General features: G+C 41.1%; 2 protein-coding genes across 2 annotated transcripts in view; one reads left to right on the top strand and one right to left on the bottom strand.

Annotated features, from left to right (window-relative positions):
• Positions 1-922, bottom strand: part of LOC122156790 (neuropeptide-like protein C4orf48 homolog) — a 32971-nt gene extending 32049 nt beyond the window's left edge. Inside the window, exon 1 of the mRNA XM_042811906.1 lies at positions 479-922. Within this exon, the coding sequence (XP_042667840.1) occupies positions 479-593 (115 nt within the window). The 5' untranslated portion in view covers positions 594-922. The remainder of the gene's footprint in view (positions 1-478) is intronic.
• A 290-nt stretch (positions 923-1212) lies between these two features.
• NELFA (negative elongation factor complex member A) lies at positions 1213-23828 on the top strand. The gene is made up of 11 exons (XM_042811905.1): positions 1213-1543; positions 7125-7296; positions 8992-9153; positions 10070-10159; positions 13088-13218; positions 13378-13447; positions 13753-13841; positions 14818-14929; positions 17031-17287; positions 18268-18367; positions 19660-23828. The coding sequence occupies exons 1-11, from the start codon at positions 1292-1294 to the stop codon at positions 19842-19844; spliced, it is 1620 nt and encodes a 539-aa protein (XP_042667839.1). The 5' UTR covers positions 1213-1291; the 3' UTR covers positions 19845-23828.
• Positions 23829-26444: the final 2616 nt, after the last annotated feature.

Genomic DNA, 26444 nt, shown 5'->3' with positions numbered 1-26444 from the left:
GCAGGAGTTGGTAACAATGAAACAGCATAAGTTTTAACATGGTTTAGTGGGTATAGAGATGATGGGTTGATGGCTGGACTAGATCATCTAAGTGGTCTTTTCCAACCTTAATGATTCTATGATTCTATCTTCCACAGCAGCTTTGAGAAAGCATCAAGAACACAAAGCTCTCCAGCAACAATTGCTCTGTTTTGCTGGAGAAGTTAGGTAGTAAACAGCCTCCTACATAAGAAGGAATCCGTAAAGAAAACATTTGCATTCAAAAGCTTAGAACAGCAAAATCAGTTTGCTGCACACTCCTACCTCCTCTTTGCTTTGTTTTCAGCTACAGACACTAAAATGAACCACTTATGCCACACAGAGATAATTCCAAGTCTTCTGGGACTTAAGAAATGGATTAATGTTTCACATTTAAATAACAGGGAGCTGAATCATGAGGGAACATGAACGCATACTTATAATCCTCTATTTCTCTCACCTCTCATCTCCCAGTCATAAAGATACCCTCCTACACCCCTGAGGTACCAGCACAAAAATCTCCGGGGGGAAAAAAGTGGAAAAAAGGACTCCCTGCTTAAGTCAGCTGGCAGCATTACAGGGGTTTTATCACCTAGCTCGCTGTGCTAGTGGGCTGAAAGGAATGCTGAAGGTTAACAGACTAAGGGAGCGACGAAGAACCCAGACAGGGAGCTGAATGCGCTTTGACTTGTTATTAGCCAGAAACGCAGAAGCAAGGCGCAGACGGGGCCTCGTGGGCGTCACTGAAGAGCCGCTGAAGGAGACGAGCGGGCACAGGGTCTGTGAAGAAGAGAGTCGTAGTGCTGCCCAGAGCTCTGGCCCAGCCTCGCAGCAGAAGGGCGGGCTAGCAGCCGGGCTTCGGTCCTGCTCCCGCCTTCAGATCAGCGAGAGGAGCGAGCGCGGTCTCCCGTCTCAGAACCGCGCCGCAGCGGCTCCCGGTTGCCAGCCCTTTAGTACCCGTGAGAGCCTTCAGGACGTGAAGGAAGGCCATGAGGCGCAGTGAGCTGGAGCCGACAGTAAAACATCTCTGCGCCAGCGCGGCGCCATCTTGCGTTACGGAAGAACCACGATGGCAGGCGCCATTTTGCATCTGAGCGGGAGAAGAGAACAGCCTCGCTGTTTTCTGTCTGGGCGCCGCCATTTTAGGTTACGGAAGAATCTCCGCCTTCCGTAAAGCAAACTCATAGGGCGCCGCCATTTTGGTTTACGAACTAGCCTGCGACCCGCAGGGGTCCTCACCCCCTCCCTTCCTCCTCTTAGGTGTCTTCATAAAATGCCTGTGGAGAACCCCCTCTTTTTTCCCTCCGCTCCCAAGATGGCGTCGATGCGGGAGAGCGACACCGGCCTGTGGCTGCACAACAAACTGGGCTCCACGGACGAACTGTGGGCGCCGCCGAGCATCGCCTCGTTGCTCACGGCGTCGGTGATCGACAACATCCGCCTCTGTTTTCACGGCCTCTCCTCGGCCGTCAAGCTGAAGTTGCTGCTAGGGATGCTGCACCTGCCCCGCCGGGCGGTGGATGAGGTGAGCGCTATGCGGGGGCAGCGCGAGGGGAGAAGGAGGGGTACGGCAGTGCCGGTATCATCTCCTCCATCCGCCTTTTTCTCTTCGTTGTATTTTCGAAGCGTAATCCGCGGGGCCGCCGCAGCCTCGTGCGGCCTGCGGGCGGTTGGAGCCGGCCCTGAGGGAGGGGGCCGCGCCTCAAGGGCAGCGCTGGGCAGGGGAGGCCGAGCCCCGCTTCCTCCTCGCCTTCTGGGGAGGGGAGGAAGCGAGGTCCCGTCCCGCGGAGCCGGCTGAGGCCCGGGATGCGGTGTGGGGGCTCGGCGTCCCCTCGATAAAGGAGTGCAGCGGAGGTTTCGCTGCTCTTCTGGGCATCTGGCTGGTACTCGTCTTCTGAAATCAGTTTGGACCCAAAACCTTTCTCACACCTCCACACGGACCCGTAGTTATGATATAGGTTTTGTGCTTTTGCTGCTGCCTTGGATGAGAGGGCTTTTCGGAGTCTGCTTTTGTTCCAGGATTAGGAGCAGCGTTACGGTTCTGCCGGCCAGGCACAGGGATGCGTATAGGGCTGCCTCCTTCCCAGTAGTAGTGGCTGGCTGTGTAGGTGAGCTGAACATCTTACGTTTAGGAAGGACAGCAGCAAGTGCTGAATCTTTGGGAATGAAAGATCTAGTGTCTGCGCTCAGCAGGGTTTTTACCCACCTTCTTGTAGTCAGTTTTCTCCTCAAGCAGGACCTGACACTTCTTGCTTTGTGTTACCTGTCTGAGAACAGCTGGTGTTTTCCTTTCCTCCCCTGGCCATTTGGGGTACAGCTAGCACTGTAATCAGGCTTCATAGGTCCAGAAGAGCTCCTTTGCTGGCTCTGGACCATACCTCATCTATAGCTGGCTTGTTCCTGCCAAACAGCAGCTGCTGGTTGTTGATTGGAGCAAGAATGATTGAGAAACATTAAGTTTCTTCTGCCAAGTTGAGGAATTTCCACTTATGCCATGTGTGCCATGGTTTATAGTCATGGTTATGGAGATGGTGCACATTTAATTAGTCTGAGAGATTGTGGAGTCTCCTTCCCTGGAGGTATTCAAGACCTGTCTGGATGCTTTCCTGTGCAACCTATTGTGGGGAACCTACTTTAGCAAGGGGATGTACTTCACGATCTCCAGACGTCCCTTCCTACCCCCATGCTTCTCTAATCTGCACCTCAGCTGTGCTTGCACCAGACCCTGGGATAGGACACAGCTGCTTTGACTTTATTTATATGTATACTAGGCAGGGTGTGGGGAGATAAGCACACAACCAGAATTACGTATTAGCTTTTATGTACTTTTGAGTTGAAAATGCATGAGCTTTGGGGACTACTTATAAGCTCATATAGGCTGTTGTGTATGTGAAAATTACCTGGAGAAGTGTGGAGTAATTGTAAACATCTTTAAAATGATTCAAGTTAAGGAACCTTTACCTGTAAGAGCCTTAAAGCGAAATTCTTCATTTGGAAATCATTCCCATATGTAAAAGTCTTTTAACTTAACTGTGGAAGTGTTTTATTAGTCCCTTTGGAAAGTCATGTGTATGTTTTCCATGCCGTGTGCCAGTCTGTAGATGAGCTGGCATTTGGAAACTTAATAGTGTTAGAAAGTATGTTGCATCAGCTTTGTAAAACTTTGAGCATCAAGATAGTGGATGCAGGATATAATAGAGGTGTGTTATGCAACGTGTTAAATGATATTCCTTTTTCTGAATAATAGGCTGAACTTAGTTTTCTTCTCAAACATCTTTTTTAAATTTTTTTTTTTCTTTACAATAGAATTTTAACTGGCATAGTGTAACATGGAAACAATTTGGGAACAGACATCTGAGTAAAAAATTATGTGGGAATCAAGAAAAGTGTGGTATTACTTGGCTAAGAAGGGATTTATTTGGCTACTGGTCTTTTCTAAACCTCTGTGAAGGCTGCAATCTAGACAAGCAAATCTTCACTCATCTCTCTTGAAAGCTTGGTCCTTAGCTGAAGTGTTACATTTCTTCTCAAATGTAATATCCTTGGTTTTACACTATATGTTTTCATTTGCTGCTCCAAATATTGTATACATATAAGTGACTTAATCCTGTGGGATAAGTAATAAACTTGAATTTTTATCATGCTGTGAACCTCATTACAGCTTATTTGTTCCTGCTGACTAATAAGAATAATTGGCTCCCATTTTCATTTTCGCAGTTAAGTGTTTTGTATGCAGTTATCAAAAATACCCTTTCCTGCTGCAGTTCTCTGGGCAGAATTTGCAAGCTCTCAAATCTCTCTGCTTCCAAGCTTTTTGCTGCTTTTTTTTCTAGATTATCGTGCTTATTTTAAACAATGCCTGATGCTCGCTGCAGTGCTGACCACAGTTTCGGTAGTGATTTTGGCAGATATTGCTTCTGTTTGGTTTGTCCGTTGCATTCCTGTTAACTCGATTCACAACAGCAAGGTTTTGTGTTCAGAGTCAGAGTAATGTTAGAGTCAAGTCTGGAGGGAGGACTCTGTGCTCTATGAGATACAGTGAAAGGAAGGCACTGCCTGTCCCTGTGGTGGTCAGCCCTTTTGTGACGGTAGCTATGGAGAAGAGAGCACAAATCAGGCTTTTCTTTGCTTGCGTGAACCAGGAGTCTCCTAACTGTGGAAATGGGAGCTGTGGAATAGTAGCACTAAGGACTAAGCTTTTGTCTCCCATGTCAGAAGAGGCAGGCAGTTCTTTTTTGGCCTATATTTAATGTTCTTTGTTTTTCTGGATGCAGAGGGGTTTATTTTTATCTAATGTTACTCTTGGCCACACTATGCTTTTTCATGATTAAAATATAAAACATATACTATGATGCTATTTGATCCATCTTAGTTTTGAATTGAGTAGATATTAATACTGCACTTTCCAATGCTTTTAGCTTAATGAAAATGCTCTGTAATATTACAGATACTTATTAAACACCACCTTCTCTATGGCCCTGGAAGTTTAAAACTTGATTGGCTTTATTAGCCAGTGCACTTGTTTAAAGGTACAGTAACATGCCAATTTAGGCTTAATGGAAAGCAAATTAATGAGGCAGCTTTATAAGAAGTCTTGTTGGAGCTGTGACTTTGTGTATTCCTAGTAATATTTTCTTTTTTTTTGTATACTCATTCCCACAGTCCTGTTTCTATGCTCCTCCTGCACAGCCATTATTAATCTCCCTTTGTCTCTGTTCCCAGACTTTTTCCATCCTGCCTGATCCTTTCTTCTTATGTTTCTAGTGATATGCTATGCCAGCAGGCTGAGAAAAGTACTTAAGATCCCTGGGTTTTAGATGAGAGAAGTGCCAGAACATGTTGCTTCAGATCTTGACGTTCATGCTTAACAAGATGCTGGTTGGAGCTGATTGGACTCTTGCATGACCCAGTGTTGCAATCTTAATTACAAGTTTGAGATTATGGCTGTGCTCAGTAGGAAAAAAGTAGGATTCTTTCTTAGCAAGGTGTACCTCACAAATTCTCAAACTACAGCTTTTTCTCGGCTGTGGGTTCAGTAGCAAAGGGGGGAAACGTATATCAAAATCACAATTTGGAGAAAAGCCTGGGTCAGAACTCAAATCCAAGCTGACTAAATGCAAGCTTGTACTCAGGTGAGGTCTCAGCTGAGCTTGCAGCACTTGCTGGCGTGCTTCACTTGCCTGTGTGACAGTGGTTGTTCTTTCTCTAGCTGCCGTGAGCCTTCTTGATAGTGTTGCTCATCCAGTGCTAGGCAGACAAGTTGTTCTTCCACTCCTTCCTTGAGGGAACCAAAACTGTGAGGTGCAGGTGCTTGGACAGTGTTAAGTGCCTGAGCTGTAACTGCCCTGAATGTAGCACGGGTGCAACTGCTGGATGCAGCAAGAGCTATGGTAGGAATGTAAATAACACAGGTTGTAGCTCTGTGATTATTTATTTGTTTGCTACAAGGATGAGTTTTGTGGAGCAGACATGTAGGATCAATTAGGAAGATACAGGAGAGATCTTTCTTTCAACCATTATCTTTGAGTTTTTGATGGAAGAAATTGTATTCTACACACTTGCCTCCATCTTTGGTATCCAGAGTCTTGCTGGTGAACAAGTTAGAAGTAAACCACAGCTTCATCGGTTATCATGGCATGTTTTGAGGTGTGATGTGTAAAACAGCGCTGCTGAGAGATGCTCGTTTTCTGATGAATCAGATCAGTAATTCATTGGCAACGTTAACATGAGCCTTAAACAAGAATGCCTGAAGGGCAAACTACCCTCTGTTTTATACCTGAGTAAAGTCAGAGGGCAATAAACTTGTGTGACTGAAAGGAATTGGGAAATGTCAGTGTTTGTCTGCCTCTGAGCGCTGAGGTACAGAGGGCAAAAATTTAGCTTTCATTTCCCAGAGTTATGTTAGATTAAGCTTATGAAATCTTTTTTTGTGTGAGAAAAGGTCAGTTCTAAATAAAGGGAAAGAATGGAAGCATTAAAATGAAGAGGAATCTTTCTGCTCATTTCCCTCTGTTCAGAAACAGGTAGCCATAGTAATTAGCTACGTGTGCCGTAGTGGGTTGTGAGAAGTCAAAAGTGAAATGTTTTCCCTATTCTTAATTAAAACTCCTTTAATGCTAATATCATGCAGACAGAGTATGTCTAAATTACTTTCCATGGCTTTATTGTTATATTGCTTGACAGATTACATGCTACATCTCAGAAATCTCAGTTCTTTGAAGTTAATATATTAATGCTTATGTAAGAAGAGCAATGAAACAGGAGTTCAGTCTGTATTTTGGGGGTTTAAGCTGGCTATGAATGATGCAAAACAGGTGACTTAAGAATTCATAATACACTCAGTCAAATCCCAGCTGTGGTCTCTTGATAGCTTTTTTCCACAGTGCTATCACACGTTGGTCAGTAATTTAAAAAATGACTGTGACAATCTTATTCATTCGTATTACATGTTCTTTCCCATTTTAAAGGTAGATGATTGAAAAGTATATCCTTCTCGCTGTTGAGGCTTTAGCTAGGTAGAAAACCTTGTTACTTCTGGTGGCAGGGAGTCGGATGCACAACTTCAATAAGCAGATTTTGTTGAGCTCATTAGCATGAAACAATTCTTGGCCTAAAATTCTGGGGACTTGGCTTATGTTGGTGTGATGTAGAAATGGTCTAGCTGCTGTTCTGTAGCAGAAAGAGGGGTCCATCTTCATTTAGATGTCTGTTTAAATAACATGTTTTCTAGTTGAATATTGTTAGCACTGACAAAGGTGTAGATACATAGAATTGTAAGTGGGCTGTGGAACGTACCAAGACAATACCATAAGATTCTGGCTTGTATTTAGTGAAAATTATCTGAGGTGAACAAAGCTTTGAGCTGTCGGAAGTTCAAAATGCACTTGTTAAATTGACCAAAAGCAACATTAAAAACAAATCTTGGTTCATTCTTTGCTTTGTTCTAGAGTTAATGTTTAACTGTGATGTAGTCTCCTTCTTCCCTTCCCTAGTAGTAAAACATTGTGCATGTTTATCCTAGTGTCTAACAAATATAAAATTAACCCAACTTCAACTTGTTTAAAACTGTTTCCAATTGGCTGATTTTCTTTTTCTTTTTTTGTTAGATGAAGGGGGCACTGACTGAAATTGTCCAGCTCGCTACCTTGGATTCAGACCCCTGGGTCTTAATGGTAGCTGATATTTTAAAATCCTTTCCAGATACTGGCTCCCTTAACCTTGATCTTGAAGAGCAGAATCCCAATGTTCAAGATATTTTAGGAGAACTTAGAGAAAAAGGTAAGTGTCTGTTGAGAATGATGGAAATGTGGGATCTCTTTCCAGGAATAGCCTGTCTCTGCCTGGGCAGTTGAGGTATCTGAGTGGTGGTGGGACAAGCTGTATGTCTTCTCTCAACTGCTGCAGTTCATGACCTGGTGTATTCCGGAATGGGCAGCTGTGATACTTGAGGAATGGTAACCTCTTAAATTATCTTTCCACAAATCATCAGAGCTTGCATGTCAGGTGCCTACGTAATTTTAAAGGGCAACATTGAAGCTAATGTGGTTTCACTGGCTGTGTAGGCAGTCTGTATGTGCAGTGTTGGGTAATAACAGCTCGCCTTATTAATGTGCAGTAACAGTTTAATGTACTTCTATCTTGTATGTTGTTATATTGAAGACTGCAGTAAAACTTTTTTTTGCAGTACCTTGTGTGTCTGGGAGCAGCAACATTTGTGTTGGGCACATGAGGTGCCCTCTGTTCAGTCTTCCTTTAGCCAACAAATGGAGGAGTTAAGGGGACTGGTCAAAAGGAGAATTGAGTTGCAGTTGTCCAGCTAGCAAATCTATTCCTATTTAGGTGGGTTTGATTTAGCAAATTGTCCAGGAAAAAAACCAAACTTGTAGGCATTAGTGGTCAGAAGTGGCTTTGGAGTTAGGACTGCTGTAAGACAATAATGGAGTGACTCAAACTTGTCTCTATGAAGAAATGAGCACCTTCCCTCCAAGAATAGGCTGAAAGAGTTGGGGCTTTTCAACCTGGAGAAGGCTTCAAGACGACCTTATAATGGCCTTCTTCCAGTACTTGAAGGTGGCCTACAGGAAAGCTGGGGACAGACGTTTTATAAGGGCATGCAGTGACAGGATGAGATGAAATGGCTTTCAACTGGAGAAGGGTAGATGTAGACTAGATGGTAGGGAGAAAGGCTGTACCTTGAGGGTAGTAACACTGTGACAGGTTGTTCAGGAAAGCTTGTGGATGCTCACACCTGCAGGTGTTTAGTCCCAGGCGGGATAGGGGTTCAAGCAAACTGGCCTTGTGGGAGGTGTGCCTGCCTATAGCAGGGGGGCTGGAACTAGATGATCTTACGGGTCCCTTCCAACCCAAACCATTCTAATTCTGTGATCATTTGTGTGTTTGCAGTTTTGGTTTGGCTTTTCATTCAATAGCTTCCTTTTCATGTTGGGCTGGATATCAGGAAAAACTTCTTTACAGAAGGAGCTGTTAAGCACTGGAATCGGCTCCCCAGGGAGGTGGTTGAGTCACCATCCCTGGATGTGTTTAAAAACTGTTTGGATGCGGTGCTCAGGGGCATGATTTAGTGGAGGGTTGTTAGTTAGGGTAGGATGGTTAGGTTGTGGTTGGATTCAATGATCTTTAGGGTCTTTTCCAACCTGAGTAATTCTATGATTCTATATGTAGTTTTTGAAAGAAACTGAGGATTTTATCATTTTTATCTATCTTAAAACTGGAGCACACTTAAAATTCCTGTTGTTTGACTAGGTGTAGTTAGTATGGGAGCTTACAGACTTAATGTAGAAAGCACCCTAATAACTGGCTGTGTACTGTTCAGATGAGAACTCGATTATTTATGGTGTTTAAATGAGTTATCTAAACTTCATTAAATACCTATACAGTCTAGTTGTAGAATGTTTTGCAATATTCTGTTGAAGAGATGCTTATAGCTCTGTGTACTGTTAACTCTTTATGCAGTAAGTGAAGGTGAAACATCAGCTATGTTGCCGTTGGAATGCCAGTACTTAAACAAAAATGCCTTGACAACACTAGCGGGGCCACTTACCCCCCCAGTCAAACACTTCCAGCTGAAAAGGAAACCTAAAAGTGCCACTCTCCGAGCTGAACTCTTGCAGAAGTGTAAGTAGTTTTACAGCCAGTTATAACACTGAGTAACAACAGCAAAAGGAAAATTTCTCAGTCTTATTGTGCAGTGTGGAGACATATGCCAAAATCTCTTGCTATAAGAAATGTGACTGCACCCCAACACCTTCTTGACAGCATGTGTGGAAGAGCAGGTGCGAGTCATTCTAGCTATGATTATATTAAGATGCTAATCTTGATTTAAATGTTGTTCAGAGTTCAAGGGATACAAAAAGCTGTATCTTTTTAAAGCATAGATATGTCCTCTCATAAGTATATTTAAGTCAGCAGTGAAGACTTGAGGGACAGCTTTGGTTAAAGCTCCTGAAACAATTTAATATGCCATATGTTTCTGCAATGAGGAGCAAGAGCTGCTAGTTAACGCTTCATTTTGCTCAGGATAGCTGTATAAGGGGTGAAAGCCAATAGTTTTCACTAACAAAAGGCAGCATGTGTATGCATCTATATATTGGTAGCTAATCTCACTGATCTTAACGTAGTTTCCTGTACCTGCTGCTGTGTTGGAGCAGCTTGATACTTTCTTGCATGTGACCCAAGAGATTGGTGTTAAAAAAAAAAAACAACCTGTAAATCTTACAGGAAAATGTTACATCTCAATCTTACGTGGAACTTAAATTATTTCAATCTCTGTTGAATAAATTGTCTTTATTGTAGCTCTGGCCATCCTATCAGTTGCAGTTGTACCTGTTTTGCATTTCTCCAAGTATGTTGTAGCTCACAAATTACTTGTTTTTTTTTTATAATTGCAATGTAGTTCTTGTTGATATTCATAGTTTTTAGTTAATTACATTTTATTGTTACATATTAGTTAATGTTTTCTATAGGAAACTATATATTTTCTGGCACAGTCATTATAATAACTGAAGTTTTGGGTTTTATTTTCTTTTTGTAGCGACAGAAACTGCTCAACAGCTCAAGAAGACTGCAGGAGTGCCTTTTCATGCCAAGGGCAGGGGACTGGTCAAAAAGATTGATACAACAAGTATGGCTCACTCATATCACTTTCCCGAAAGAAGATCTGATAAAATAGCTTTCAAGTCTAAAATTACTGTTTCCTAGAAAAGCTTAATTCCTTCTGAAGCAAAGTATATATCCCCTTCTTTGTCTCTTTACTGCTTTTCGAATGTTTTTAACAAGTCTTATGAGAAGGAAGGGTGATGTTTTGTTAGATGTCAGTGTATCTGCCATGCTTATTTAGGATGCGTGCAGCTAGATCATGCCTACAGACTTCAGTAAGAACTTAATTTGCATTAATCCAGGAATAACTTCTGAGTAAGCTGCATCCCTCCAAGAGGGAGCAGAATGAGTGGCTCACAGTTATCACAGTTATCTACTGTAAAGTGGGTTGAATCTAGCTTGCATTTATGATTCCCCACGGAGAAGGGGAGGGGAAAATAGTGGAGATAATATGTGAAATAGTTTATGATTACTGCAGAGGATAGTTTGAACACAGGGTATAAGAAAAGTGCAAATCAATCTCAATCACACAGATTCCAACAGGGATTAGGAACACTTGAGCCAATAAATCATTCTGATATTCTTAACTACTTTCTAAGTGTTAATAGCATAGTATTTTAGTGGGAAGGTACACAGTAGCTAAGACTGTTTAGTGTTGCTTCTATTTAATAGCAGTACTTGTTTTTCATATCTGTTAATGTAAGAGTATCAACTGTTCACTCACATTCCAGAAATGCCTAATTGTTTTTTTTAATAAGCTTTAGGAGTAGGAAGCGGGTTTGAAATTAGTAACACTTTAAATAACATTATAGTTTTTCTGGCAGTCAATATGATGCTGAGATACAAAACTTGAGTATTTTCTTGGTGTGATGTTTAGAAGCTAAAATGCACTTTGTTGATGCATTTAATACATAGGTTTGAGTACCAGAGTACTTAGCCACAGGTCTGTGCAGGAAATGCAAGGAGCATAGTTGTAATTTGCACTAAAAATTGTCCCAGTGTAAAAATTGACTGTCAGTTCTGTTGATGTTTGAGTTCTCATCTTAAGCCTCTGAATAATAAAGCCAGTCTTTAGAGTCAGGTGGTTTCTAGAAATACCAATTATGGGACCAGTTGGGATTTACAGCGCTGAAACACTGGTAAGAATTGTCCTATGCTGAAAATGTCTTCAGTAAAACATACAGTGGGGTTCAGAGTAACCAGCCTCAAACCAAAATTCTGTTTGACCTAAAATGTCGATTTTCGATCTGTAGGCCATAAGGCTTGATGACCTGATAAATACATTTGTCTATCTAATTTTTTAGCAGTTGGTGAACGAATGCTGTTTTCAGTGCTTATTTTAAGTGTGATGTCAAGGGACAACATTGTAAAGTCTGGGGAAACACCATCATAGGTGTAGCAACTTCTATTCTACTGAGCATCGTGGCAGCAAGTTCTTTTGTTTGCAGTATGGAGCTAAGTTGGATACTTCCTGTGCAGACCATAGGTCCAGCATTTTAAACCCTTCTGTGAGACAGTAATTCATCATTCTCTGGATTACAAAAGGCTTGAGCTTTGCTGAGCCAATACTGCAATGTAATGTAGCTTGCTAAAGAGCATCTTCATCTGAGGCAGTGTCCTACCTTGGAGAATTTTGAAGCTATATCTTCATTTCTCCAAATTCCAAGGTGTTAGTGCTTTTGTTCCTTTGTGACTTTAAAGGCAGGAGCTGGGAAAGTTGTGAGCCTGGATGTAGAAGCTGTAGAATCACGGAATTCCATGAGTTGGATAGGACCCATGAGAATCATAGAGTCCAACTCCTGGCTCTCCGTATCACCACCCCAAATTGAAACCATATTTCTGAGAGCAGTGTCCAAATGCTTCTGGAACTGCAGCAGGCTTGGAGTTCTGACTGCTTCTCTGGGGAGCTTGTTCCAGTACCAGTTTATGCTTTTATATTCAGAGGTGCAAAGTGCAATAGTCAGTTTTGTGGAGGAACCAAAAATTTAAATTTGGGTTGATGTAACTTTAATAAAAGTGGTGATTTGTGACACTTTTGGAGAGCTGGGGTGGCTCTTGTGCCACCAGGAATTCTCCCAGTGTGGCTCCCCTCACAGTACATTCTTGCATAGGAGTTGTGTGGTGCTGACTGCCAGCCTGGAGTGGTGGCACCCTTGATGAGGGGAGTATCACAGTACTTCAGCTGTGATGTGCTGCCAGAGCTCCTCTGCCTTCTTAACTCTCAGAAGTAGGCAGCTATGTGTTGTGCCTTACAAAGGTCAGTAGGTTGATCATCCTGCAAAAGCTTTGCCTTGAATTACAAAAAAGTGTACTCCACAAATGCACTGTGAATCTTGGTTATTCACGATGTTCTGCATGTTATGGCATCCACAAATAGGTCTGACTCTGACCCCTTTGGTCCTAACGCAGCCTGTGGTTCCTTGAGACTCCTCAGTAAGCACAAAGGGTGAGCTCCCTGAAGGGAAGGAAGCACTGCATAGTCTGTAAGAATTGTAACAGCTTTTGGCCAGAATTCTTGGGTAGATACAGTTTTACCAAGTAGCCAGATCTTGAAGTTTAAAGAGTAACTGGAAACAGTAGGGTTCAAAACATTCACTCTTAGTAGCTTGTATGGGTTTGAAGTTTGTTTTTGTAAGGAAAGTATGAATATAAGAAGAAGCAATGTGCGGATTTCATTACTTCATTTAGAACGTATAGGAAAATAATGAAGATAAAACTAATAAAAATTACTTAAACTTTGGGATTGCAAACATTAGTGGGGAGTGACTCTCCTTGTTTGGAAGATAAAATCCAATCTGAAGTTTGAGGAACATTTAGTATTTTGTAGAGAGTTCCATTTTAGACACTTTTGAAGTTAGGGGGAGTGTTACGATGGGGAAAAAGTAAAGACCTCGTGTTTTTGTAATTAGTGAAGCTGGTGTTTTAATTGTTACTTTTTTTGATCTTACTTAAGCACCACTCAAAGGAATACCAAAACAAGCTCCATTCAGGAGTACTTCAGCACCTAGTGTATTTAACCCTTCTGGAAACAGAAATCCTATTCCTCCTTCAAGAACGCCTTTGCGTAAAGAAAGAGGAGTAAAGGTAGGTGAATTCCTGCTCAGTTCTCCTCCCCATTGTAAAATAACTTTTTGCTGCTGTTTTGAATCAAGCATCAACGTGTTAAAGAAAAAAAATAAGGATAGTATTGAAGTAGTTTAAATTTATATTGCTGTTGCTAAGATTCTGCACTCTTTTCTTCAGCTTTTAGAGTTCTCTGAGCTGGATATGGTAGGTGCTGGCCGTGAAGCAAAGAGAAGAAGAAAGACATTAGGTTAGTATGGAACACAGCTTTCAAAGGCTGTTAGGATACGTGCAGATACACCGGTTTTATTCTTGATGTGTTGAAACTCATCTGCTAAGTTTACCAGAAAAATGGGTACAAGCTTAATTATTGGGTTGTTCATAAAATTGTATATGAAGATCACTGTATATTCATTACTGTATCCTTTCAGCATATGCTTCTAAGGAATGTTCTAGCAAACTCTTTGAAAATGTGATTTGTTTTAGATCCCTGTTTAAATCAAATTTGGTATTTAAGCATATTTCCTTGAACTGACTTTTGTTTTTATGCAATAGATACAGAAGTGGTGGAAAAGCAAGCCAAAGAAGAAACGGTAGTAGAAAATGCTACTCCAGATTATGCTGCTGGCCTCGTGTCTACACAGGTATAAACAGAGCATCAGAGGAAAAAATCCTACCACGCAATCAAATAACAGAGATGAGAAAACTATGATGCGTATTATTCTAAAACACTTAAACACTGTAATTATATTGTTCTAAGTTGTTGAAACAGACTTCAAATGTATTTTTTTAAAAAAAACCACGTTACGTAATTATTTCAAAATTGCACTGTGCTATCTTTGAACAATATTTAAAAAAAAAAAATCAGGATCAGGGTGAAGTTCATTGCTACAAGTTTATGATAAGGTATGGCATTTATGCAATTGAGGACTACCACCTTCTGTCAAGTAGGGGACAGGAAGGTTCCCTACTGAAACAATGTCGAGAAACACAGTGGGGCATGGAGGGATATCTTGGGGATAACTGAATATCTGTAGCTGAACAAGAAAGAAATCTTCAAAAATTCATCAGTCTTCTGGCTTGAAAAAAGAACCTCTATGCTAGTACTATTCTGGGGCTCTCTTCTCCATTTTCCTTTGTAATCTTGTGAAGATGTTGCTTTATTTATTAATATAATTATTAATTACATTTAATTATATTTGCTTAATTAAAGTTGCTTAATTATTAATATATATTTATTAATTTAATTAATTTGCCCCATTATTACTGAAAGGGAAGGAGAAATACAAGGAACTGATTTCTATCCAGAATACTCTTGGCATATAATCTCTTCCTAAAACCCGTGAAGCTCAGAGGTGGCCACTCCTTCTCTTAGTGGCATTTTTAATCTTCATGAAATGTGCACGATATTGTGCTCTAAGTACGAAACAAGTGATTTCTTTTGCTTGATGCAGGACGGTATCTGTGTCCTACATTGGTGATGATTGCCTGTTTGAGTGCAGGCAGTCCTATTTAAGCTTTTACCTCTGGTTAGGCCTTCTGCATGCTGATGTCCCAGAGGCCTTCTTTGCACTCTTTCTGTGGTACTTCACCAGGCCTAACACTTCTCGTGTTTTGCAGAAACTTGGCTCACTGAACAATGAGCCAGCACTACCTTCTACAAGTTATTTACCTGCTACTCCCAGTGTGGTGCCATCTTCCTCATACATCCCGAGTTCTGAATCACAGCCAGGTAAGTAAGACACTTTTTTTTTTTTTTTTCTACTGGGAATTTATACCTCTGATCTGTTTGGTTTTGCTGGCTGACTTCTTTTATTTACCGACTTACTGTTCTTCAACTCTGGAACTCTTGGCAATCTGAAAACCCATTGCAGGAAGGTTAAATTACCTAAATATCTGCACCCAAGAAACAAATTAAAAAAATGCTGATTTTTTATTTTTTTTTTTGATTTTTTTTTTTTTTTAAGAATTAAAAAAGGCTAACTGTTTTGCTTACTTAATTTTCTAGGTTATTTTCTATCCCTGTTATAGGAAATGCAGCGTATTTTTTTAATTTCCAAAGAAACACTAGTGAGATTTATATTTATTTATATATACGTTTGTATAAATAAATCTTAGAGTATATGCTGGGTATACACACACCCACCTCCATGCACTTAAAGAACAGGTAATTGCTTTCAAGTGTCAGAATGTTCTTAGAAACAAGTACTATTTACTTTGACACTGGCATCCTTTTCCACTTTCCTTTTACCTTTTTATAATAGCTGAGTTTCTGCATATTTTGAAGGGGGGGGAAAAACACACCCTTTTGTAGAAATCCTTTTTTTCCACTCTTTAATATACTGGCCTTTAATTTCCTTTCCCTGCTGCATGTGCAGTTGTATGGCAGCATATCAACTTGCACTAACAAATGTACGTGACTGGGATTCATTACCAGAGCTTGTAGTTAACACAGAACCAGCACTGCAGTTTGTGTTATTTTTGTTCTTGCTTGTTAAATGTTACTGTAGCTTTTCCCTGTATGAGCTGTGGCATGTTGGTCCCCGTAGAAAAAGTCATACAGAAAAACTAATCACTTAACTTGGCTCTGAAACAGTTCAGAATCTCTCTGAAGGTCTATGCAAATCTCTCTGACAGTAAATTGGCATCTCTGGAAGGAATGCAGCCAAAAGCACATCAGTGTTGTCAGCAGCTAGTATTATTTTCCAGAGTGTTGGCAGTGTATTCCACATCACAAAAAGCCTAGTTTAAAGTTCTGTATTGTCTTTGTCTCCTGTTTTTTTTTTTTTTTTTTTTTTTCATTTTTTTTCTAACTTTCCTTACAGACAAGGAGTGCTGTTTTCTTAAAGACCTGTTAATTTGATTTCTTGTAATCTGATGTTGTGTAATTAAGATGTAGTTACTTTATGCAAACTGATTCTGACACGGAGTGAAGCTGGTAATGAAAGTGGAGATTTGTACAGAATGAATGGCTAGTATCTTGCTGGCTAAGAGCCATCCTGCTAAAGCCAGTGCTGTATCCATGCCTAGATGATGAGAGTACTGGAAGCTTCACATTCTCTAAAACTTGGTCTGAAAGGCATCAACTGAATTGTGATGTGTATCTGCCTTTTTGGTTTGTTGTGAACACAGATGAGTATAGGCTAGTTTAAATTTCATGAGACATGTAAAAAGGTACTTAAGTAGTTGTACCTATGTCAAAAGAGCTGCAAGAGAATGTAAGTAGCTGGAATGTGCACTGGCTGGCTGTTGTGTGCTGGATAATGTGGTAACTTGTGATATACCTTACCTCTGGCTGCAGTCAGCTTTGGAACAGGAGCTTCCTTGGGTGGCTGAGTACAGGCAAATAAATCAACTTCTCAATATTGTGAGGGTTTTAGCCCTCTTAGCAGTTAGTGTTTAAATGAATTATTTTGGGGACTTTTAATTTTATCTGTGCAAATATTTGTGTATTTTCAGTATTTGTTACTGTCTGAGATTGCACTATGTTTAAAAAAACAGGAATCAAAACCACAGTATGACAGACTGTGGGGTCAGCACACAGTTGTTATAGCAACATATATTAGAAAGTAGATCAATTTAAGTTTAACTTAAAGATGAAATCTGCTTCTAAATGTGGTGTAATCCATATTGGAAATGTCTTTACTGTCTAACTGATGAAGGTGATGGTCTGTGGAGAGCACTAACTCTTCATGTTTTCAGGTGGGTGTTTTCAGATGCTTAGAGTCATTATGATAAATAGAAGAATTGGGAATTTTAGATCCTTTTAAAATCCACTGGTGATGCTGAGCCTTGTTTGTGGGTTATACTTTGAATTACTCTGTTTTTTGCAGCTGGCTCTGCACGAGAGGCCTTGCAGACTAACAGGCAGACTGAAGAGCCTGCAGCTCCAAATGCTACCACAACTCTTCCTGCGCAATTCAAGCAAAGAACTCCCATGTACAACAGTAACTCGAATCCACCTGCAACTACACCTACCTCACCCCTCACACCTACCACACCTCCTGCCATCTCCCCTGCGGCACAAGCACCACAAGTGGCCCCTCAAACTCAACAACAGCCACCACCGAAAAAAAGCCTCTCTCTTACAGTAAGTAACAAATAGGTTGTTTTTAGATGATGCTTTTGATGTAGGTTGGAAAAGCAAAATTTATTTTCAATCTTACTTAAAAGTTTGACAATGTAACTGAGCTGCTTGTTTGCAACCAAAGATAAAGAAAATATTTGTGCAGCTTCATTATCATTGCTGCTTGAAATGTTAATCACAACTTTTTATTTGTGCAATGTTACTGTTAGAGTAAGATGTCTTTATTTATGTTTATTTATGTCTTTATTTCTTGCTGTTCATTACATAAAACAACGTGCTCCTTGTTGCAAAGAATTTGGGAGAAAGGCATAATTCCAGCAGTGCCTTTAGCCTTGCTTATAGCATAAGCTGCTAGAAGAGGTCGTGTTGTTGCACTGGTAGGAATGAAGGTATCAGTAGAATAAAGGCAAAACTCTTGATTTCTTTTCCTGTCCCCTCCTCGGGGCCGGCCCCCTCCCCCCCCAGATCTGTTAACAGTTTTTAAAAGCCTGGGAGTACAGAGGTAAATAAATAGCACTTACCTTGAAGCTTCTTACTGTTCCTATGTTTGTATGTTATGCTCGTGCTTGAAATGAGTCAGGTAACCAGTTTGAGATATGGCTGTCTCTGAAGACTTCACAAAGCACCTCTGTAAGCCCAGCTTGCAAGATCTGAACCTTGAGAAGCTTTGACTTTTCAGTAGCTTTGCTTCATTTAAGAAGAAAAATCTTCCCACTGAAACTACTGCAAGTCTGTGTGTTTTAGGATGTAGAGGCACTTTTTTTTAATTTAAACTAAGGTCAAAACACAATATGGAGTGGGAACAGCAGGTCTCTTAACACATGTTTCTGTAACTGTTTAAAGTGCCTACTTCTTCAGTGTAAGTTTCAGAATTGTCACTGCTGCAAGTGTTAGATATAAGCATTAAAGATGAAATGCTTTGAGGTTAAGGTGTTTATTTTATGTTTTTCTGCTGGAATTCATATTTGTTGTGTCTGTTACAGAGGGAGCAAATGTATGCTGCACAGGAAATGTTCAAGACTGCAAACAAAGTTACAAGGCCAGAAAAGGCTCTTATACTTGGATTCATGGCAGGATCCAGAGGTATGTATTGAAATTAAATTATTTTGCTTTTCTATCTCCAGTCTGAAACAAAGCACAGCATTTCTGTATGCGCGTCTCCTGCTTGACCTTCACTCAAGGTGTGCTAGAATCTAGTTTACTCTGGACTGGGATTATTGTAATGGATTAAGTTTTGGCTACCTGGAAGTAGTTTTTAGTCTTTTTCTCATAAAAATAGAACAATCTCAGAGCAGTCACTGAGCACAAAACTGAACCAAGCACGTGCGATACTGCTTAGTAGTTGAGGAGACTCAAGCCTGTCCAAATGGAACAGTGAACAGGCTGATTGGGTTCTAGTATTCTGTCTACAAGACAGAATGCAAATTCTCCCATAACAAGCTGATGTACAAATTGTGTAATACAGAGCCTCTTCAGTAGCACTGGAACATCAGAAATGCAGCAGCTGTTTTCTCCTACTTCAGGTATAGATGCTGAAAATCACAGGGAGATGAGCTGTAGTCTTGTTCTTGTATATTGCCCTTGATAGACCAAGACTTTCTACTCAGTTGTCTACTAAATCTAATATGAGAAGGAGCCTAAGAGTCTTCAAGTGAACTTTATCATCTGCACTGGCTCTGCTCTCTAGGTTGATATTTGAAGGCTCTTGTCAGAGGAGTGCTGAAGTCTAAATGTGGCTTATGCATTTGGATTAGTGCAGTACATCATTCAAGATAGCCAGGATAGAGTTACTATGATGATCCCAGGGCTTAAAGAAAGTTTTGTGTGTATTACATTCATGGGTGCTCTTCCTACCACTTCAGAACACTGTAGCAGGATGTACTTTAATACCTATATTGATATTTTTGTGATGTGAGGTAAACATTATTTTGACAGTGTGCATGTGTTTTCTGCATATGTGAATTTTTACATATGTGAATATACATAAGTAAATAATATAGATATATATTATATATATATATATATAATATAGATAGAGCAAGTTTGGTAGGTTCAAGCTTAGCAAATCCAAAACGTAAAGTTCTTGAGGCAGATCGAAGAGGCATTGGCATGCTTCCCTGCACTGACTCACTTCTGTTCTTCCAATTACTTTGCCTTTGAGGTTTATCTTTAGAGGTTTGGTTTTCTTATAAGAGAAATAAAGTCCATGATGTACGGAGTGAAAAAAGTCTTTGGCCACATGGTGTAGGGATAAACCCAGAACTAATAGAAAATACTGTGTATTTTTCAGTGTAAGGTTTTGAATCTCCATCAAGTGCTCCTCGCTTTCTCATAATGCTAAAATGTTCAACTTGTTTCTGTTTTTGTTTCCACAGAGAATCCTTGCCAAGAGCAAGGTGACATCATTCAGATTAAGCTTAGTGAGCATACAGAAGATTTACCAAAGGCAGATGGCACTGGCAGCACCACTATGTTGGTTGATACAGTCTTTGAAATGAACTATGCTACTGGTGAATGGACCAGATTCAAGAAGTACAAACCTATTACTAATGTTTCTTAAGAGTTGCAGCGACAGCAGACTGGACCAAATCAAGCTTAGAGTCAACCAGCTCATAGAGTATGTCAACTGTACAAAATGGCATTTGTGTACATTTATTACCCTCCAGCATAGAAGCTGTGGCTCTTCAACCTAACTGGGCTCAGTGAATGCAGAAGAAGATGGTGTTGAATTTACTTTTTTCCTTTTTTTATTATCTGGAAAAGGTGATTTGAGGGAGGAAGTGGTTGGTGGCTTTTTATTCTGTTCTTTTTTTTTTTTTTTTAATGCAATTTAAGATGCTGGAAGAGGAGAGGAGATCACAACAGAAAGATTAAAGATGGGAGCAGTTTACTTCTGAGTACCTGAAGAGAAGACTACTGCACAGTCATTCACAGTTTACCATTTAAACAAGGGCACAGATCTTTATTTTTTAAAGAAACTATTTTCTTTGACTACATGGGTTCCATGAGCACATGGAAGCACACATGGGTGCTTTATTTTGTAATTCAGGTGCAGTACACCTAAATACTGCAGGTGATAGATACCTAGTGTCTAATGGTACCCACTGTATGTTCAGCTCATTTATTCTTGAGGCATAGGATGGGATTGAGTATCTTTAATTTGCTACATTGTCTATGTCCATACACAGCATGAGTTAACCTATGTTTGGCATTACTTGAGATCAAGAAAAACTGAATATCATAGTTTTCTGATGTGGGAAAAAATAGCAAAACCAGGGAAAAATTGAAAGGAAGCAGTGGGCTGCTGCTGTGTGGAAATCATAGTTCTTTGCCATGTCATTTTTAGGGTAAAAGCTTATCAATGGCTATTGCATGCCAAGTCCTTCAAACAGCCTGGGAGGAAACAAGGCTAGAACATATCAATACTGATTGCAGCATTTTTGTTTTTTAAATGGCCCTGGAGATGGTTGCATCAACCAATCTCTGAATAAGATGATTAGGAGGTGGTGGTAAAGTATGGTTGGTTGGGCAGTCATAAGGTGCTTGATTACCTTATCCAAAAAGTTCAGAATGAGTATAGCTGTGGTTCCTACCTGTGTAGTTATCAGTATAATCATTAATGTGGCTGCAGTTATTCTGGCATATAAATGTGCCTTAGGTGTATCCCCTTCTAGTAGAAGCACATTTTGATCTTTGTAACACCATTAGTTTCAGCTGTCCTTAATTGTTCAAGTATAGCTTGCATTTATTGCGAGGGATTGTGTACATAGTTCAGGATTCATTGTTTGGAGCCTTGTTTGCATTCTTCGGGGGAGACTTGGTTTAAATGTCTGGTTTCTGCCAGTGCTTGTGTGTAGAGCTGTGCTTAGTTGGGAATGGTGCTTGGAAGGAAGAAGTACAACACAGCGCAGTGGGTTTTCTGCTGCTGAGAGGGTACCTTAGGCTGACTGGAGGTTCATGTTAAAGTGGGACTCGTAGGACAAAATGAGGCTTTTCTCTTTTTTTTTTTTTTTTTTTTAAAAAAAAAAAAAGAAAGCAGACCAAATCCCTTCAGTACACGTAACATAATAAGATGTTTAGGTGATTGTTTAGAATATTTTGTATTGGACAATTTTTATTGCGTTTTTATTTTTAGTTTCTCAAAATAATTATCCAACTGAAGAGGGAAAGTGTAAGTGAGAAGAGAATCTATATTTACAGCATTTTAAAATGTGACCAAAGTTATAGATTCCTTCATTTTATTTGAGCAAATAGACAGTGTTCTAGCTCCTGTAGTGGGCAGGTCATTTAATGGCATCTGCTTACGTTACGGAGTGTTGTGCATGTTCTAGTGTGAACGTTAGGCTCCTCATTTCACCATCACGCTGGGGGCTCTCCTCCACCTCTTATTAGCCCGTTTCAGAAGCAGTGCAGATTGTGATTCTGATAGTGTTTTTTCCTGTAAGCAGCTAGAGACAGGCCTGACAAGTGAGGATTAGTAGTGGGCTCTAGTTTTTAGAATGAGTTCAGTAAAAATGCATTTTCATGGCTGTAACTTATTTGATTATATCTTGCACAGTAAGGGCTAATAGTAGAATATGAAGGTATTCATCTTTTAAAGTAAAGGTTTAAAAGAAAGTAACATTCCTTTTCTTGTCTGCATTCAGATTTTTAAAGGTTTTTTTTTTTTTTTTTGATGACCATTTTTCTTTAAACATGTATAATAATTGTCTTAAATGTTCCTACTTGCTAAACTGCAAGTACCAAATACAATTTTAGAATAAATGTTTTAGAAAATTGGCTGACTTGAGGGGTGTGCACTGTTACTGTAAACTGCTCATTTGAGACCCTTTGCAGTTCGGTAGTGAGAAGCAGCTGCTGTGTGATGACTGAGCTTTCTTGAGATCAGTGGAGGTGCTTCACTAACCCTGTAGTCTGCACAAGTCTGTATTTCAACCTGTCGTGCTGGGATGGAAGCAGCCGTCCCTTCAAGAAGTCACTGTAGAATAAATTTGAGTCATCTGAACGCAGATGGTGTTGGAAGCCTACCGTGCTGCTACCAGGTCTTATTTGCTGTGTAACAAAGTTGATCTGCAGGCCTGCTTGAAGTCATGCCCAATATATTGAAATTTTAAGCAGAAGCATAGTATATTTTTAATTGTTAGGTTATTGGGATGAGACGGCGCTGCAAAATAATTTATTTTTAAAAGCGACTTTATGACACTCAACACTATAGCATTACTGCAAGTTGATTTGTGAATCTTGAAAGGGTTCTTAAATGCCTAAAGAAAGGGAAGATTTTGCAATGTTATGGTAAGAAGTGAAACTACATGGAGCTCTTTGATCTGGAGAAAATGTAGTGTGCCAGGCAATTCAGACAGGGCAACGCCAGCATCTGAATTCCAGTGTAATGGAATTGCTGCAGACAGAACACTCTGGCCTTGGAACTTGATATTTTTTTAATCTTCAATATTCAGTCACTTGGCTGTGAGCTGGATTCTATACAGTGATGCTCAGCGTGTGCTGCAAAACTAAACAAAAACTCTTGCTGACTGCAGAATGATGTGCGGTGTACTAACCGAATGGCTGCAGGAGTAGTTGTGGGTTTTCTTACTTCTGTGTTCTTTCCCTTTGCCCAAGCATGAAGCTTTAGGAAACAGCAAGCCCAAACTTCCTAAGCGTGTTACTGGACCTCAGCAAGGCAGGATGTCCCATTTTCTTGTCTTTGCTTGTAAACAAGCACCTGTGAGCATGTCAGGGCACAAAATGAACACAATGTGGCTTGTAGCAATGAAAGTGGCTTTTTTTTAACCTGTCCTGTCCAAGTGTGTTAGGTGGGGGATGGAAAGAACACATACACACACATACAGGCTTCTTAAGAACTTGCCCTACAAAGTCCTAGGTTTCTTCAGGCTCCATTTTCTTCAAGAGTGAGGACTTGAAAGTGAAATGAGTTTAATGAAGGTGAGCCCAAGGAGGATGTTGAGCAAGAGTACCGATTACAGATTCCTTCCTCCTCCTTTTTCCTGCTCTAGTGCTCTGTAGTTCTCTCCGTACAATGCTATTGAGACTTTGTGTGGTTAACACTCTTGTGTTGGGCCAGTGTTCTGTGGGTTAACTTCATTTTCCACTGGTAGCTTTGCTGGTTAATCTTTCAGTTAAATGCCATAGGATACTGGATGCGATGAGGGGGAACTTTTGGTGGTTGCTCAATACCTCTGTGTGAAATTGGTAATATCACTAAATGATGTCTAAGTGCAAACTGTTGTCTAGATAGAAGCTTGAAACTTTGACATCATACAGTTTAAGAGTGAATCACATTCTCATAGTGTAATCTGACTGGAAAAGACTAAAAAATGTTAAGCCAGAGCCCTCTGGGAATCTGGTGCCTTTAACAAGAAATGTCATTTTGTGAAATGTTACATCTATTGCATAGTCTGTATGTTTTCTATTGTTTTGGGTTTTTTTTGTACAGTTGTAAATTCAAAATATTCTGTCTTTGGGTACGTATTTTCAGTGTAATACAGTATGTATAATAAAAATTTAGATTTTCTATGGAAGCAAACCATTTTTTTAATACTTACATTATGCACATCCATTCTAAATGTATCCCATGGAAATGTCAGCTTTGCAGTACATCTCCAGAAGCGAAGCAATGCTGACATGCAGTAGTTTTGCTGGTTAGGATAGTTGTGAGGAGGAGGTGTTAGCAGAATACCTGCCTCTGCTTTCTGGGCTGATTCGACGAAAGCTGGTTACCCCTGGGTGGTAAGGCTCCGCACTGTGTGGGTGTGCATGTTGTTCAGTGCTCAAGCCACAGCCTGGGCCTGGTGGATGGAGGAAGGTGCGCGGCGCATGGCTGGCCCATTGGCATCAAGTGTGGAATAAGCCCTGCTTGCTGTCTGCCTCCTGTGGCTGAGCTACAACAGCGGCTGTTTCTCTCAGTCCTGGAGTGCTGTGGAAGACTTCCGTGGCTTCGTTTTGTCTTTATGCTCACAGACTGCAGTCTGGTTTATTCTGTGATAAATGTGAAGACTGACTTCTCGATGCTGAGCGACACAGACCTGTGGCTGGCCTCATCCCAGCTTTCTTATGTTGGAGCCTTGTGACACGGCTCTGTTACGCTTGCCTGCACTTGTGTGGTGCCAGGCATAATCTGAGGTTTTTTTTCCTGTCGGATCGACCTTATCAAATAGCCGGCAAGCAAATTCTGTTCCAGGTCAACTGCTCTGTTAAAACACTTGTGACAAAGCTTTGAGAGTAGATTGGGATGCACATTTCACTTATGTCATAGAGCATTTGTTCTGTGAAAGGTTCTTGGCGTCCATGTGAGTGACTCACTAATACATTTTACATGAATAAGGATGTGCCAGGCTGCCTTGTCTTCCTGAGAACGGCCTATTCAGAATTGGACTCATCTATTTTTAGTGATCTCTGTCACTAGACATTTTGGACAGCATAGCTGGCTCAGGCAAACAGAGCTTTTATTACATGCTTAGGATTCTGTTCTAATACCAGGTTTCACGGCTGACCAAACACTGACCTTTCGAAGACCTGCACTGCCTCAGCAGATACTGTCCTAAAGCTGATACCTTTAGATAGAACCCAGAATTCATTTTTCTTCAAGCTCTCTTGCTCTCAGGTGTGCATGAACGTGTTCTCCTGACAGCAGGAAAGGAAAAATAAGGCATGAAACAAAACTGGTGAGTGAGCAGAAGAGATGATGTCATTTTTGAAACCTGCTGTGTTTCAAGATGGTTCCAGACCAGAGAAGGTTCTCCCAGCTGGTTCTGGAGCGTGGTTTTTAAATAGTACTTGCTATTAAAATATGCTTACTGCTTCCTGATACAGTACAAGTAGGTATTTCATGAAGGAGGCAGGTTGTGGGAATCGCCCTGGAAGTTACTGCTGGAGAATCTGACTTTCTTTTGGCCATTTTTACTGTTGTTTAATTCCCTTGAAATCCAAGCGATAATGCCTCACGCTCTTCTTTTTTGAAGCGTTTGCTTCAGAATAAGAAGGTATTATTTCTATTACTTCAGCTTCCCTGCTGGGGGTTTTGCCCTTCCATTTACACAACACTTATTATGAAGGTTCTTGCTGGTGCCGTTGTAAAACATCACTCTTACTTTGGTGAAGGTAATTTTAGTATCGGCTCTGAAGGGTATTGGTGTGTCTTTTCGCTTTTCAAAGCTGTGGTGCCATCGTGTGGCCATTTGTACTGGTACAGCTATTAGCCTGCTCGGAGCACAGCAATGGTGTTCTTGCCTTTGGGAGTGCTGGCAGCTCTGCCTTGCTTTTCTCCGTTCTACCTGCCTGCAGTTGTCTTGGCCCTCCTCTGGGCACCTGAAGGGGGGTTCTGAATTCCCGTATGTCTGAGAGCAGTGTCCCAACACTCCTTGAGCTCCAGCAGCTCAGGGCTGCACCCACTGCCCTGGGCAGCCATTCCGTGCCCACCGCCCTTGGTGCAGACCTTTTCCCTAATCCTGAGCTGCCCCTCCCCTGACACAGCTCCATGCCATTCCCTCGGGCCCTGTTGTTGTCACACAGAGCAGAGCTCAGCAATGCTCCCCAGCTCCCTGTGAGGAGCTGCAGCTGCCATGAGGCCTCCCCTCAGCTGCTCTACTCTGGGCTGAGTGAACCATTGACAGAAACCGATGCAGCTTGGAGGGTGGCAGCTGAGGGTGCTCATATGTGGCTCAGGTCCATCAACTGGGAAGGGCTTGAGAAGGGCTGTGATGCTGGCAGGGTGCTGTGTGTAATGCATATCTCCCTCTCTGCCATTCTGAAGACCTCCAGCTGGAGTTCAGCGCTTTCAGAACAGGCTGAGCTCAACAGAGCTGCAATTTGGCTTGTGGTGGCGCTTGTCTGCATACCCATTGCAGGAAGAATGCAGAGCAGCTGGAGCAGGTCTAGAGGAGTGCCGTGAAAGGTGCTTAGAGGGCTGGAGCACCCTTCCTAGGGGGAGAGGTTGAGGGAGCTGGGCTTGTTTGCATGGAGAAGGCTGCAGGGAGATCTCACTGAGGCCTTCCAGTACCCAAAGGGAGCTTACAGGCAGGAGGGGGACTGACTTTTTACACTGACTGATAGTGATAGGACAAAGGGGAATGGTTTTAACCTAAAGAGGGGAGATTGAGGTTAAATGTTAGCAAGAAATTCTTCACTCAGAGGGTGGTGAGGC

Source organism: Centrocercus urophasianus, unplaced genomic scaffold, assembly GCF_019232065.1.
Source record: "Centrocercus urophasianus isolate 14NV4802_14NV808 unplaced genomic scaffold, USGS_Curo_1.0 seq_13, whole genome shotgun sequence".
Taxonomy (NCBI): domain Eukaryota; kingdom Metazoa; phylum Chordata; class Aves; order Galliformes; family Phasianidae; genus Centrocercus; species Centrocercus urophasianus.
This window is presented reverse-complemented; position numbering and strand designations above follow the sequence as displayed.

Bases quoted from the DNA above. Each gene is read 5' to 3' on its own strand.
- NELFA (XM_042811905.1), top strand. From the start codon at position 1,292: ATGCCTGTGGAGAACCCCCTCTTTTTTCCCTCCGCTCCCAAGATGGCG. The intron at 13,448-13,752 runs GTTAGTATGGAA...TTTATGCAATAG, and splicing joins GAGAAGAAGAAAGACATTAG to ATACAGAAGTGGTGGAAAAG. The intron at 18,368-19,659 runs GTATGTATTGAA...TTGTTTCCACAG, and splicing joins ATTCATGGCAGGATCCAGAG to AGAATCCTTGCCAAGAGCAA.